General features: G+C 41.6%; 2 protein-coding genes across 3 annotated transcripts; one reads left to right on the forward strand and one right to left on the reverse strand.

The window, feature by feature from the left end:
• Positions 1-367: 367 nt before the first annotated feature.
• Positions 368-6,375, forward strand: LOC143375887 (equilibrative nucleoside transporter 1-like). The gene is made up of 10 exons (XM_076825492.1): positions 368-984; positions 3,770-3,890; positions 3,960-4,041; positions 4,125-4,264; positions 4,438-4,583; positions 4,761-4,846; positions 4,917-5,063; positions 5,124-5,432; positions 5,697-5,899; positions 5,973-6,375. Exons 1-10 carry the CDS (start codon positions 888-890, stop codon positions 6,106-6,108), a joined length of 1,467 nt encoding a protein of 488 aa, XP_076681607.1. The 5' UTR covers positions 368-887; the 3' UTR covers positions 6,109-6,375.
• Positions 6,376-10,495: 4,120 nt separating this feature from the next.
• Positions 10,496-13,591, reverse strand: Kaz (E3 ubiquitin-protein transferase Katazuke). Of its 2 annotated transcripts, none has more exons than XM_076825505.1 (5): positions 13,222-13,591; positions 12,707-13,109; positions 11,192-11,504; positions 10,805-11,132; positions 10,496-10,724 (listed from the first exon to the last, which is right to left on the reverse strand). In XM_076825505.1, exons 1-5 carry the CDS (start codon positions 13,258-13,260, stop codon positions 10,623-10,625), a joined length of 1,185 nt encoding a protein of 394 aa, XP_076681620.1. In that variant the 5' UTR covers positions 13,261-13,591; the 3' UTR covers positions 10,496-10,622. The 2 variants fall into 2 exon arrangements, with proteins under 2 accessions (XP_076681620.1, XP_076681621.1); XM_076825506.1 differs by having other exon boundaries at positions 10,805-11,114; positions 13,222-13,577.
• Between the last annotated feature and the right edge of the window lie 151 nt (positions 13,592-13,742).

Genomic DNA, 13,742 nt, shown 5'->3' on the forward strand with positions numbered 1-13,742 from the left:
TAATAAACCTAGTTACATAAATGCAAGGTTACAAACCATTTTTACATATTTGCTGCAGCCTCGATGTATCTACATTCCTTCAAGTCACACAGTGACTCATTGTGCAACGTTCTTGACCCTCAATATAATCAATTCGTTGCTCTCAGAAGCGCATTACGCGCTACTGTATTTCTAACGATAGAATCATCTCTCGCCATTCAAATATAACCCGTTCGTCAGCAACAACGTGCCCATTCAGCATTCACTCCCGCTAGTAAACAACTTCTCTAACCGATCGATTAAAACAATCTTTCCCCGAACCCGCCACACAATTTCGCTCCCATCAATCCCGTCGGGGCGAAGTGCGGTAGTCGGCCCATATAGAAACCATATCAGCCGCACCCGTCACGCGTGATATTTTCCTCTCGCCGATTTGAATATCACAGACGGTTGCGCGCGCTCCGCGATACCTAAGGAAGGCCAGTTCGTGCACCTCCGCGGAGCGTGGTGCTCTCGGCTCGCTCGAACTCTAACCCCGCCTTAACCTACAAAAATAAAGGAGAAGTATGGTACGCCGAGCACGCCGGGAAGCAGTTCTATTCATAACTCGGCGCGTTAACCATCGTGCGATGCAGTGATACCGCGAGAGGTTATTGCGAGGCCTTCCAGAGGGGAGCTCTACAAACCAAGTGCGTCTCGTGGCTCTCCACGGATGCCGATTGAACCTCGTCCTGTGCTCGAATTTATCAAGCCGATTATCTTGCCCCGCGAGCAACGCCTGTCCGCCAGATAAAGCCGAAACACCGACGACGAAAGTTTCCACTCGCCGAACGACACGCGAGATGCACTGACCCGCCACGGGACGTGGGCTTCGACTTTCAAGTTTCCAACAGAACTCGTGGGGAAAAATGGCGGGCAGTTACACGAAGAAGGAATTCGGCGTGGGCACCGAGGAGCAAACCCTGCTGAAAGACTCGAACGGCAGCCGCATCGTCCCCGCCAAAGGTACACGATACCATCATCCCGCGTTACTCGTCTTTTCCATTCGGGCGCCGCTCATTTCAGCCTCGACATGATATTTCAAATAACAGGGGGGGCTCTACCCCCTTCTCGGAAGCCCGCATTTTATTTCTTCTCATTGGGGATACTTCGCCAAACCGGTCCACTCGTAGACACCTTTCGTATGGCATGCTGTTGAACAACAGGCTACCACAGAGTATTTAGATTGCTAGTTCGTATAAGTCCCTTCTTGTAAGGCCAGCGGTGTTTTCCTTTTTAATATGAAACCTTGAAGTACTCTTTTCGTTAACCCTTTCGCTACGACGTACATTTCCGCGAAAGTGCTTTTTTCTTAAAATTTTTTTTTTTAAAAAACTACTAGAGATGCTGAGTAAAGTCGACGCTAGGATCGGCAGCTCGTTCTGTGATTTCGGATATATCCGGCGCTCGAAGCGAAAGGGTTAATGTAGTTATATAGGGTAAAGGTACTAGTAGTTGACAACTTTTCAGAAAAACGTGAAAAATAAGGTTTTTAGAAGTGCAACTATCTCTTTTCAACAGCGTGCCAGGGCTCCTAGTACCTGCAGTTCGCCACTTCTGAAAACCTTATTTTTCACGTTTCTCTGAAAAGTTGTCAACTACTGATACACGGTCAACTACTGGTACCTTCACCTTAATACATTTGTTCATTGGCCGGCGAAGTCTTCTGTAGCATAACGGAGTAAAGAAATCTTCTTGCCAGGGGATGTTGCGTCGCAGGAATCATTGTTTGCCTAAGCAGACGGCTTGTTTGAATGGGTTCCTCTTAATCTCGAGGACTTTGTAGTCAAGCAGCTACTTCCATGTGTACATGTGATTGATTGCGTAGAGTTCATTAGTATTTAGATACATGATAGTTGAAGAGGGGTACGGAGATAAAAATTCTGGAAGGAGATAGGCGAAAGATGTACGAGCACTGTTTGCGATAAATTAATACTTCACGTTCTTAAATCATCGAGATAGTAAGAAGGAAGTATCTACTAAAAGAATGAAAATTGAGAAGGTTCTCCGTAGATGTTTGCTAAATTTAGTTGACTAACGCTCAAAACCAGCATATATTTTTAACTGACTTAAGGTAGGCTCTCGCCTCGCCTTGGGTCATTTTATACTTCCTATGCTTTTCTTATGTATTTTCACAATTTCACTCACACTGCGCCTCGCCTCGGTGAGATTCCAAGCAGTGGATTCTTCCTCGAGAATATTTTGAGGAAAAGGCGAGGCGTAGTTTGAATGGATGCAATGCCACCGCTTTCGGTGACCGCTAGGAGAGGAAGGAAGAGGTTCTCTGAATCTCAGGTAACTTCAGGTATGGAAAACCTGAGGTGACGCGAGCCTAGACTTAGGTGTGAAAAGAAGTTGCACCGAGGCGAGGCGTAGCGAGAGCCTACTTTTAAAGTACCCAGCGTTGCCTGGGCTTCTTGTACGTGCCAATAACAGCGGCATTAATATTTCAAAATTGATCTCTATTAACCACCGTCCGTCTGTTTGGGTCAATCTCGAGAACCACTTGACGGACTGCGACGCAGCCCCCACAGAGCATTCTCGAGAAATGCTTCGCTAAAATCCTCACTGCTTGGCTCCTTCTTGTTAACATCTCGTACACCTAAACCTTCCTCGAGAAGTGCTCCATAATACAGTAAAAACTGCATTGCAATCCGTCCAGTGGCTCACATCCACGCAGATATAACTATAACAGTAAGTTTCTGTAAGACGAGATACCCTGTACGCACAAGTGTCTCGTTTCATCTACAGCGCTATTCTTTGCTGACAGAGCAAGCGAGGAGTTACTGCACAGATATTCTATCATGAAGTTAAGCATGCGTGCTTAAATAATCTAAGTTTCTTGCAATTATAATCAGCTTCATCATCGCTATTGTTTACTAAAAATTATAATCACACTTTTCAAACTTACGAGCGATGTATTCAATCACCTCATTTCCTTAATTCCGTAACATTTAGCATCGTTCTACTGCAGGATTGACTAACTGGTGACTCGCAGGCCACCGAGGGCACCTCTGGCTTGCTGCCACGCTGAACGGCCCCTCTCCACACCTACAAAGACTCTGACGATCGCAGTCAAAAAGAGAAGGAGAGATCCTTCTCTTCGACCAGGGCCTTAGAGCTTTAGAGCATTAGAGCTCTAGGTTTTGTCCTGGTCTTCTCTAAATACAGTCCTGCAAGAGGTAGTAGGGGGGCATGTTTAGCGGCCAGTACCCAGCAGGATATTGGGTAAGACCCCGCTGAGTGACTTCACACCTAAGTCACTATAGCTCGTATAGGCACTATACCATTCTCTCACGAGCCACCAGTTAGTCAACCCTGTTCTACTGTATTACATGCTCACAGTATAATGTTGTGTATATTACACAGGGGTATTATTTAAACCGAAATGGAATACAAGTAAAAAAAACCCTCGTAAGAATGTCTGTCCTGCAGATAGCATTAAGGCTTCCTATAATACTTTTAGAGCTCACGTTCCAACTGGTAATTAATCTTTCCTTTCTTTTAAAGTACGAAAATAATGCTTAATATTACTGCATCTTATTCTTCGCGTAGACCTAAGATACCAATGCGAAATCATGCAAGTATATACGTACGTATCGAATGTTTGCGCCGTGTTCATTGAATTAATAAATTGCTTTAAATTGGAGCATTATTAGGGTATCGTCAGGATAGTTCTGTCCGACGCTGCATTGAATTTGCGCGCACACCATACAAATCGTATTACAGAATTGGGTCTCTTTTATTTTAGGTACGGAGCCTGTTCGCCTCTCCCCTGGCTGGGAGGGCACAGGTAGGCCTGACGATGAACTGAATTTCAATGGAGTCACGATGGATCAAGCGGATCTTGAATTAAATCCTCCAAGAGATAGGTAAACGCAATCGCACGCTTTTATTGCGCGTCAATTTAGGCTGCTCGTAATAAATATTCTTAAATCTAGATTAAACATAGTCTTCTATATAATGGTACTTCATGGTATCGGTGCCTTGATGCCGTGGAATATGTTCATAACGGCAAAACATGTAAGAATCTTCGAAGCCTGTTCTTCGATCTCTGATCATTCGCTTAATAAAGATCGCATGTTTCTAATCGAATCTTCTTTCAGTATTTCGTTCATTACAAATTATCCAAAGAGTACACAGGAGTTGACACGAACTATGCCACGTATTTTCTTGGATACTTGGGATTTGCCGCACAAATACCAAATCTGCTCTTTAATTGGTTGAATATCTTTATACAGCTGGGGTATGTATTTGATCGGTTTTAACGATGCTCGTTAATATCTTATGGCTTTTAATGCTCCTAACAGAGCCTAGACTCTACGAATGTCTTCATTGTACTGCAGGCGCAGTGTTCTGATGAAATTCAATGGTAAAGGAGTAAGATATCGAAGTTTAAAATGTATATGATTCTTTTAGTGGCAATTTGACAACGCGTATAGTATGGGGCATCTTCATACAAGTTTTAATATTTGTGTGTACTGTTATTTTGGCAATGACTGACAGCTCCGGCTGGCCTGGTGCCTTTTTCTGGATCACCATGGTCTCTGTTGTTATATTAAACAGTAAGACGTTAAACGTTTTGTTTCCTCGAAATTCTCAGAACAAAAGTCACACGACTCTTTAAGTTTTACTCCACTATGGATAATTCTATTACCTCCGACACAGCATCCTTTACTTTCTAATTAGTATCGCGCCAGTGTTTCCGTGCGCCTAGCCTTCATTCGCGATATCTCTTTCAGCTGCGAACGGAATTTACCAAAACTCCGTGTTCGGCATGGCCGCGAAGCTGCCCGCAAAGTACACAGGGGCTGTCGTCTTAGGCGCGGTAAGCGCAAACCTACGGTACTTACGTAAAGTGTGCACAAGCAGATATAATACCCTTGTACTGTTTCCAGAATATAAGCGGAACGTTTACAGCCTTAATCAGCTTCTTTTCTCAATACATGGCGCCGAATGCCCGGACTGCTGCGATATACTACTTCATAACGGCTCTTTTCATTCTCCTCGGCTGCTTCGATACGTACTTCGCGCTTCCGATAAACGTAAGTCCTGCAGCTTCTTTATACGCTCGACGATTACGCATTAATGCTTGCCGTTTGCAGAGGTTTTACCGGTACCGCGAACTGCTGCACCAGAAAGGAGTGAGCAAGACGCAGCTGGAGAATAAAGCGACAGGGAAACGGGACACGCCGCCCTATTGGAAGATATTCAGGCAATGCCTCCCGCAATTGTTTAACACGTTCTTCGTATTCTTCGTCACGCTAGCTCTCTTCCCAGCCGTTCAATCAGACATACAGCGCGCCGACCCTGACTTCGTGATCTCGAAGGAATATTACACTACCATCATGTGTTTCCTCACGTTCAACACCACCGCTCTCATCGGCAGCTCTATCGCATCGTTAATTCAGTGGGTGGGTAAAATCCTCTGGTCGGAGAAACTTATTAAGGCCGTCGCGAATTTTGGCGAAACGCAGCGAATCGGAGAAATTATTAATTATTCATTTTATTACAAAAAAGGAAAATTCTTACAGTCCTGGACTCAGCGATTTGGGCGTAAGTGGAATTCGCCCCTTACGTATCAACTGTTTACAAACTTTTCTCTTCGTATCGCCAGAATGCGCGACGTCCTTTAAGCGGCGAACACAGGAATTAATTATTGTTTCCCCTTTACGCAGCCTAGTAAAAAATATCTGATGATCCCAGTTGTTTTACGCGTCCTGTACATACCACTGTTTTTATTCTGCAACTACCAACCGACCGGTATCGCGAGAGTATTGCCAGTGTACATTAATAACGACTGGGTGTATTTCGTGATCGCTGTTACGATGGGTGTCAGTAGCGGCTACTTTTCGTCGTTGTCCATGATGTACTGTCCCAGGTAAGGCCGATCGATCTCGCGAACGGAATATCTGCCTCCTTCGAGCTTGCGTAATCGCGCCTTATGATTTCAGAATGGTCGAATCGCAACACAGCGCGACGGCCGGCATGTTCGGCGCAGCCTCGTTAATTACAGGGATCTTTACCGGATTAATGTTCTCCATGGTGATGCCTAGCGTGGTAGCGAACGTGTCGCTTGGCTTGTCTTAACGCGCACGCCGTTCGTTCACAAGGCACTAGCGCGTTTTTGAGAACCGTTTATCGAGTAGGAGAACGAGAAAGAGAAAAGAGCAGGACGGAAGCGATGAGAAAAGAGTTCATTAACGCAAGGTACAATCTAATTTCGACGTTACGCTGTTTATAACGAGAAGCAGGTTTAATAAATCTCTCGTCGTACCAGCAAATGGGACTCGGAATCAGTTATAATTAATTGCAAGGCAACTTTGTCGGATAGGGGTCATCCTTAAATTACGTAAGGCTTTTTTGGGGATGAGGGGGTCGCGAATTTCTTACGTTTTCTTACAAGGGGGGGGAGTCAGGTAGCGTCTTACGTAATATTGTTTAATCTAATTTTAAATAAATACAAATTCTATCATTAATTATCCAGAAAAGTAGTTTTAGTTTAAATTTTCTGAAGCCGAGTTAAATGAATTATATAAACCTTTAAAAGAATTTTAATAACTTAAAAAATTAAGTGTAAAAAATATTTCGTAAAGAGGGGGTTGGAATATCAAATCTTACGAATTCTTATACTGGGGGAGGGAAGGGGTAAGAATTCGCCAAAATTACCCTTACGTAATTTAAGGACGAACCCATAGGCCACGAACGATTTTAATTTATTCGTTTGCGTATAAGCTAACACGAAGCTACGAGGAAGGAGGAATAGAAAGTATTAACGTTGAATGAGAGATTAAACAACTACCTGAAATTATCGAGCTCCAATTGTAAAAAAAAATCATCTCACGACTAACCGTTTCCGATTCGAAACAGGAAAATTTAGAAACCTATTATTGCCCCGAACTCGTATTAATCATCTTAATGTTTAATCACTGCCCCCATCCCCCCACCACAATGAAATTATCGCTACTAGATCGGACCAATGAGCCTTAATAACCACGTGCATCAGGTTTTTCACACGCATAAGTTGATTCAGAGCCGCTAAAAAAAAGCACATTCAATGGTTGTTACTTATATAGACCAAATTTTGAGATAAGACTGTGCTTTCTTAACATTTTTCTTACTAACAACGTGACTAATTCAGAATTGAGCTATATGGAATTTAGATGACGGAGATGTCTGAAATGATAAGTAACTTTCTTCGTTGTTGAATGTTCGGTAGCTTGAGATGTCCGCGTGCGTTCGAAAAACACGTCGCGATACTTCTCATCGAAAAGCATGGAGACTTTCCACGGACAGATTAACGTTTGTCGAAGTACGAATCATTGTTTTATTATAATTTATATGGGCTTGTCCTTACTTTTTGATAATCATCAGGTTTATTACTTTTATAAGTGTTACTTTAGCCTATTGGGATCTGACATGGGGGCGGGGCCTAGCCAAGATGGCGCCGATATGGGTACAAGATACATGTGTTGTATGTGCAATAATGTAGTTTCTTGCGAAAATGTTCCTTTCAATGCAAAGTATTTGTGATTAGGCAGGTTGAAATCCCGCTCAGCGGAATTTTTGCAACGGCACAAGAATAGGCAGGGATTGATGTGTACCCAACGACCGCTTCTCCTTTCCGCCACCAGATGTCATGGTGGCGGATGTCAGATCCCAATAGATTTTATGCGATTTACAAGCTAACTTCTAACTAATGGTTTTTTACTGTTTACGACTAACATTTACAGTAACAAAAAACATTGGATCTGTAGAGCTTATTGTTTCATTTGATAGGTAATAGAAATATGCAGGGGTGGGTTCGAACCTGATTTTCGAATCCTCGATACACTCATGGGTTTCGCCCATCCCTAGAAATAATCACGGAATGATCTGATTGCCGCTAGTCCCAATGCAGATCATGACAACAAAAATCTGTTTTATTTCTTAGACCTTATTTTCCATACTTTGAACGTACTTTATTCGTACTTTTAAGTATATGAATATTATATACTTACTATATACTTCTCTTTAATTAATATACTACGCGCTGAAAAGTAATTAAGACAGTATGCATGGTTCAACACGTCGGCATGAAATGCGCGATATGTAAGAAGCTCAAGACTCTGCTACGATATTTTCTGTACATTTACAAGAAATATTGTATTTATTTACATATATATATATATATATATGCATATGTATACTAAGAATTCAACTCGAGCGCGTGAAATGCCACGGATTTTACATTGTTTAGTAGGGCTATTCTGAAATATTTTGTAAATGACGGACCCTATTCAATTGTGTTGTTACTGCGTTTATTTACTTAGTTGGGGCGAAATTCCGCTCGGGTGACGAGGAATTAGCGGACGTTAATTGAAATTGTAAATGATTATTTTAGATAAATTCTACGACAGTACTTTAGAAATATTTTACTTTCATTACGAAAAGAAAAATAGGGAACAGTATACATCGCTCAGATATGAACTTTTGTTCAAGCAGGGCCCGATCTAGCTCTTCCGCCGCTCTGGGCAAAAATGATTTTCGCCGCCCTTTATATAAATAATTATTGTAAAATATAATTTTTTCACACCGACCGATTTTTTTGTAGGGATTTGTTGAATAACGAAAGCCTCTTGTTTTGTAAAAAATGTAATTATATGGGTGATTTAAAAACACTTCATAACTTTGATACTAACTTCGAACATGTATTACCTATTTTTTTTACCGATCTTTCAAAAAGCTTTACTTTTTTATTGATTGTAATTTTCTCTTTCTATCAAATTTGCCCTGCTTGCGCCCCCTAGATCGGACCCTGCGTTCAAGTACAATTAACAGGATCTGTAAATACTGTCTAAGTGCTTCCACATGTTGGGACATGTGGTGATTACAAATTTGCATTTTTCTTATATACATACGTTACTTGTAAGCTATACCGTTTCACTATTTATAATACTGTTTGTCATCTATTTCCATCACACAATTATAATGCTCTCTCTCACACACACACACACACACACACACACACATTTTTGAAATTATAATCAGCTAACTTCGTTATCATAATCATATATATATAACAAATCTTACTGATAAAAGAAAAGACATAAATTACCTCAAATGTTATATCCCAAGTTGACCACAAATTTTATTCTAAAAACATAGAATCCGAATTCCTAGAAGGACAATCCTCCGCATAAAGCAATTCAGACAATAAATTATAAATAAAATTCAATGAAGCCACGAGTAATGAAAGATCATTGAACTTAAAGCAGATAGAGCATAGAAGGGATATTTTTGTATTGATTCAGTCGTGGACATGTTTCATCCAAAATTGCTTGATGCGCGTCACATTATCTAGATTAGGCATTCTCCGAGTAAAAATTCGTACACTCGATATAATCGACTAACAAAAGGAAGTAATGCAAGCGGCACACCTGTCCCCGCGTAAGAATGGTATTACGATACAATCGTGTGGCGATCGGATTACAGTAATGGTAGCATAAGTCTTGCCACTGTTCTGTTGAAATGCTTGGGCATACATAGTATAAATACAAGTACGAACTACTGTAATACACTTACGAAGTTCATGGTTACAGATACGTCTTAAAATGTAGATTTATGGAATCGTTTTGACCGTTCAATTTATTGTAGAAATGATGTTAAATAAATGAGTAAGGACAAGTTGGATTTATTGTTTAATAGCCGACGTCGCACAGTAGGGTATTTTGCCACTTCAGTCGGTTCCAAACATGCTGTTAGGCTAATCCAATTAATATAAGGCACAAAAAAAAAACAATATTATAAGGGATAAAAAAATCCTTTTTTTTCAGTCCATCTTCGTTGCATTTCGGACTTGAAACGCGAAAAATTATGCTTCGTTTCCTTCGCATGCTCGTCAGAGAAATTATCCAATTGTAGCAGGTATTTTTTCATAAATTCGGCGAAAAAAAACAAATACCTGTTTTCTCCTTTTTATCTACACTCATTTTCAAAGAGCGTTATTTTGAAAAATCGCAAAAAGAATGTAAAGTATCCTAAAGAATAAGACCTCAGCTTTCTATTAAGCCCAAATTCAATGCCGGGAAACATCGGGAAGTACAACTACTGGGCTCAAATTTAAAAAAGAAAATAGGAAACAATACTAGAAAATTTAATTTATTCGAAACGCTATATTCCAGTTAATATCCGAGCTATCTTAACAAAAAGCCATGGAAAGTAGACACGCTTACCTGTTTTATCAGAATCGATGGCTTACATTTCTAACGGTACACCAAACGGGGGAAGTGTTGAACGTCATTGGCACACAAATCAGCTTTACATAGCGACCTTTTATTTCGATCTGCGTTAAAGTTTTTTACAATCGACTTTTGGCCCACCAGATCGGCAAAATACCCCACTGTGCGTCGCCTCGCATCGAAAAGCTAGGACTTGTACATAAATCTCTTCGTATAGTTTCTGAGGTGATCGCAAAGAAAGTTCACACAAAAAATGCTTCCTTAAAAATAGATGTTATTCCCTTTGTTAGTATCGGTATACAGTATTAAACAGTAAATATTCATAGTTAAAGTAAGATAAAGATGCACTGTATATAATACAAGTTCTGTCTGAATCCGTGAGCCTTACATAACGTAAACTTTCTCTATTTTCTTGTACGGAAACACTTCTTTGGTTTTCGGGCAAATCACAGCACCATTGTTCTCTTGAGCCATCTTCTCCAACGCCTGAAATAAAGCGCAGCGCGTCGCTGTAATATAACAGAAGGGCCTCGCCTTTCGTAAAACTACAAAACGCGTCTATTTACTTGCTCCCCGTATACGTATCCGTTCGGCATCATCATTGGCTGATTATACTCGTTCAATGGTTTCCCGCTGATACTGCAAACGAGCCTGGACTGCGAGCAGTGGGCGAAAGGCAGTGGGGCAGCTAGCTCGTTAAGAGATTCATTGCACACCGGGCAATTCGGGTTTCTGCCCTCTTTATTCGCGCTGTAGCACTGAGGCGTCTTCAGCGCCGACAAGCCCGCCTGCAGGGCCACCGTAAAGACACTTTGACTCGCCAGTTGGAAGAGTCTATAGTTCTCGTGTCTGAACTGCTCGATTAATCTGTCCCACCTGCAGAAATTCAACATCCTAAATTTCAAGCATAACGACGATTCGTGTTTAAATAATCAAGTAACCGATGGACTTACCTCTTCTCGTCTAACAAGTCTTTATAAGGGCTAAGGGACGTATTAGCCGGGAACGCTAGCTGCCCCATGCAGCACTGTATCTCCTGCAGCTGGTGATCGTCGTAATTGGCGAAGCACTTCCTGGCGTGCTTAACAGCGTCGAGCCTTCTGTCAGCTCTCACCAGCTCTATAAACTCCTGAACGCGTAAATTGAATTCCATAGTACTTCCTAGTTTCCTTAGCTTAGATCTATTGTCGTGGCACCATCCGACGCACCTCGCAGTCTCGTGATTCGCCAGGGACTTCTCGACCTCTCTCGAAACCATAAAAACATCTACAAACATCAGAGCGGATAATGATAAGAATCTAGTCGAAAGCGATGCGTTCGAATAAGGGGCCGTACTTAAATTACGTAGGGGTAATTTTGGCGAATTCTTACCCCCTCCCTCCCACAGTGTAAGAATAAGATTTGATATTCACACCCACTCCTTACGGAATTTTTTTTACATTTAATTTTTTCAGTTATTAAAATTCTTTTAAACTGGGATTAGTTTGCTAAGTGACGCATTTCGTCGGTTTGAAGGAAAAATTTGTAATTGGTCGGAATAGCGAAGAAAAATAGTAAAGGTCGCTGTTCCAACTTTTTTTCCTGAACCTGTAATGAGAATTCAAAATTCCCGAAATCAGCGATTTTCGACCTTATTCTGCGATCTTTAAGCGTTTGTAGCTCAGAGCAACGTTAACCGATTTCGATGAAATTTTCAGCATGTATACAACTTAAATCTACAAGCGGGATTTAATTTTCAGTACAGGAGAAAAAGTTGAAAAAACAACCTTTACTATTTTCTTTACTATTCCGACCAATTGCAATTTTTTTCAAAACGACGAAACGCGCCAATTAGCAAACTAATCCCTTCAGCTTCTCAGAAACAACTCAACTCGTCTGGACCAATTCTAAAAAAGTTATGCGATTTCAAAAGGTGTAAACTTTCTTTCGTCCGCCACTGTAATTCATTTAACTCGGTTTCAGGAAATTTAAACTAAGACTACTTTCCTGGAACATTAATGATAGAATTAGTATTTATTACAAATGGTTTTATCATGTTTTACGCGCCCGCCCGCGGGCGCACGCCTCCCGCCCTAATCTAGCCCCAACTAATACTAATACCAGAAGATGGTTGTGCGTGAAATTTTACTGTGCGCTATCCTGATGTGCACTAAAAAAAATGTGTGTTAAATTGCATGTGTTCTAAATTGTATGTGCACTATTCTGATGTGTGCTAAATTGCATGTGTAATATTGTACTGTGGTTTTGATATGGAGCCTTAAAAATTAGGTAAAAAATATTACGTAAGATGCTACCTGACTCGCCCCACCCCCTTGTAAAAAAACGTAAGAAATTCGCGACACCCTCCCCCCACCCCTCAAGAACCTTACGTAATTTAAAGTTGACCCCTAAAAGCCATTAACGCCAGGAATAAGATCCGTACATCGAATCTAGTAGATCCACGCGTTCAGCCTCGTGTACAGACGTACCTATGTTTGTTAGATCTCTAAGCTCGCTACCGTCTGCCAGCTTAGTCGCTGTTTTATAATAGCCTTTACGAAGGAAGTATTCTATCAACATTCTATCGAGTCTCTGCCGCCGCCACTGATTGACAACGCTTGGCGCTGTATTGGCGTGCTCCTTCAAGTGATCCAATCGCCTCTTGCACACCATGCCGGCTTGCAGCTCCTCCGCGATAGACTCCTCCGCCTTTCTCTTCAAAACCTGCAGCCTCGCCACGACTCCTCCCAGGAGTCTGCTTATTTCTTCGGCTGGGACTCCGGTCCCGTCGCCTTTTAGCAACTCGTTCGCTGCCGCCTGCACGTGCGAGACCTCCCTGTCCAAGGTTTTCTGAGCCGAGCGAAACTTTTTGTTCAGCAGCTCGTAGGGGACCTAAGAATTACGGAGACTGGTGACTTCTTGGTTTTCTTTAGAGCGTGCGAGTTAACGGAGTAAATGAGAATTGCGGAGCTATTAAAGAGAAACGTGCAGAGAAACGAAGTACCTTTAACGTCGGGTGCTCGAGGCTTTTAACGTCTGACATATTGGTTATCCTCGAACTATATACGCGTGAAGTTGTGTTTAAAAGTCGGAGGAGAGTTATTTCTATTTTACCGTGGCGAGTGTACTTCCGCGATTATGTATCGTAGTCGTCCATCTCGTTTCGTGTAAATATCGCATGCAGAGAAGAACGAGTAGAGGAACTTTGACACGAGACCAACTTTAAGATTCGCAAAATCTCTTGCTTCGCTTCGAGGAAGATTATCAGCAAGTTTGTTTACGCATGGTGAAAACGTTAGTGTTATAATGTAAATGTAGATGGCTCCATTAACTAAGGAAATAAGGGATGATCCTCAGATTGAGCCGTGTGACGCGGCTACTTATTTCTTAGTAATTAAAAGCATTCGTGAGAGAACGGTCTCGCGGAGTAGTCGTGATAATTGATGGAAAAGGATTGACAGACACGTGAGGGGATCGTTATTATGAAACACAGTTTCGTATTGAGAGTCTCATTTCGCCTACGTG

Source organism: Andrena cerasifolii, chromosome 13 (assembly GCF_050908995.1).
Source record: "Andrena cerasifolii isolate SP2316 chromosome 13, iyAndCera1_principal, whole genome shotgun sequence".
Taxonomy (NCBI): domain Eukaryota; kingdom Metazoa; phylum Arthropoda; class Insecta; order Hymenoptera; family Andrenidae; genus Andrena; species Andrena cerasifolii.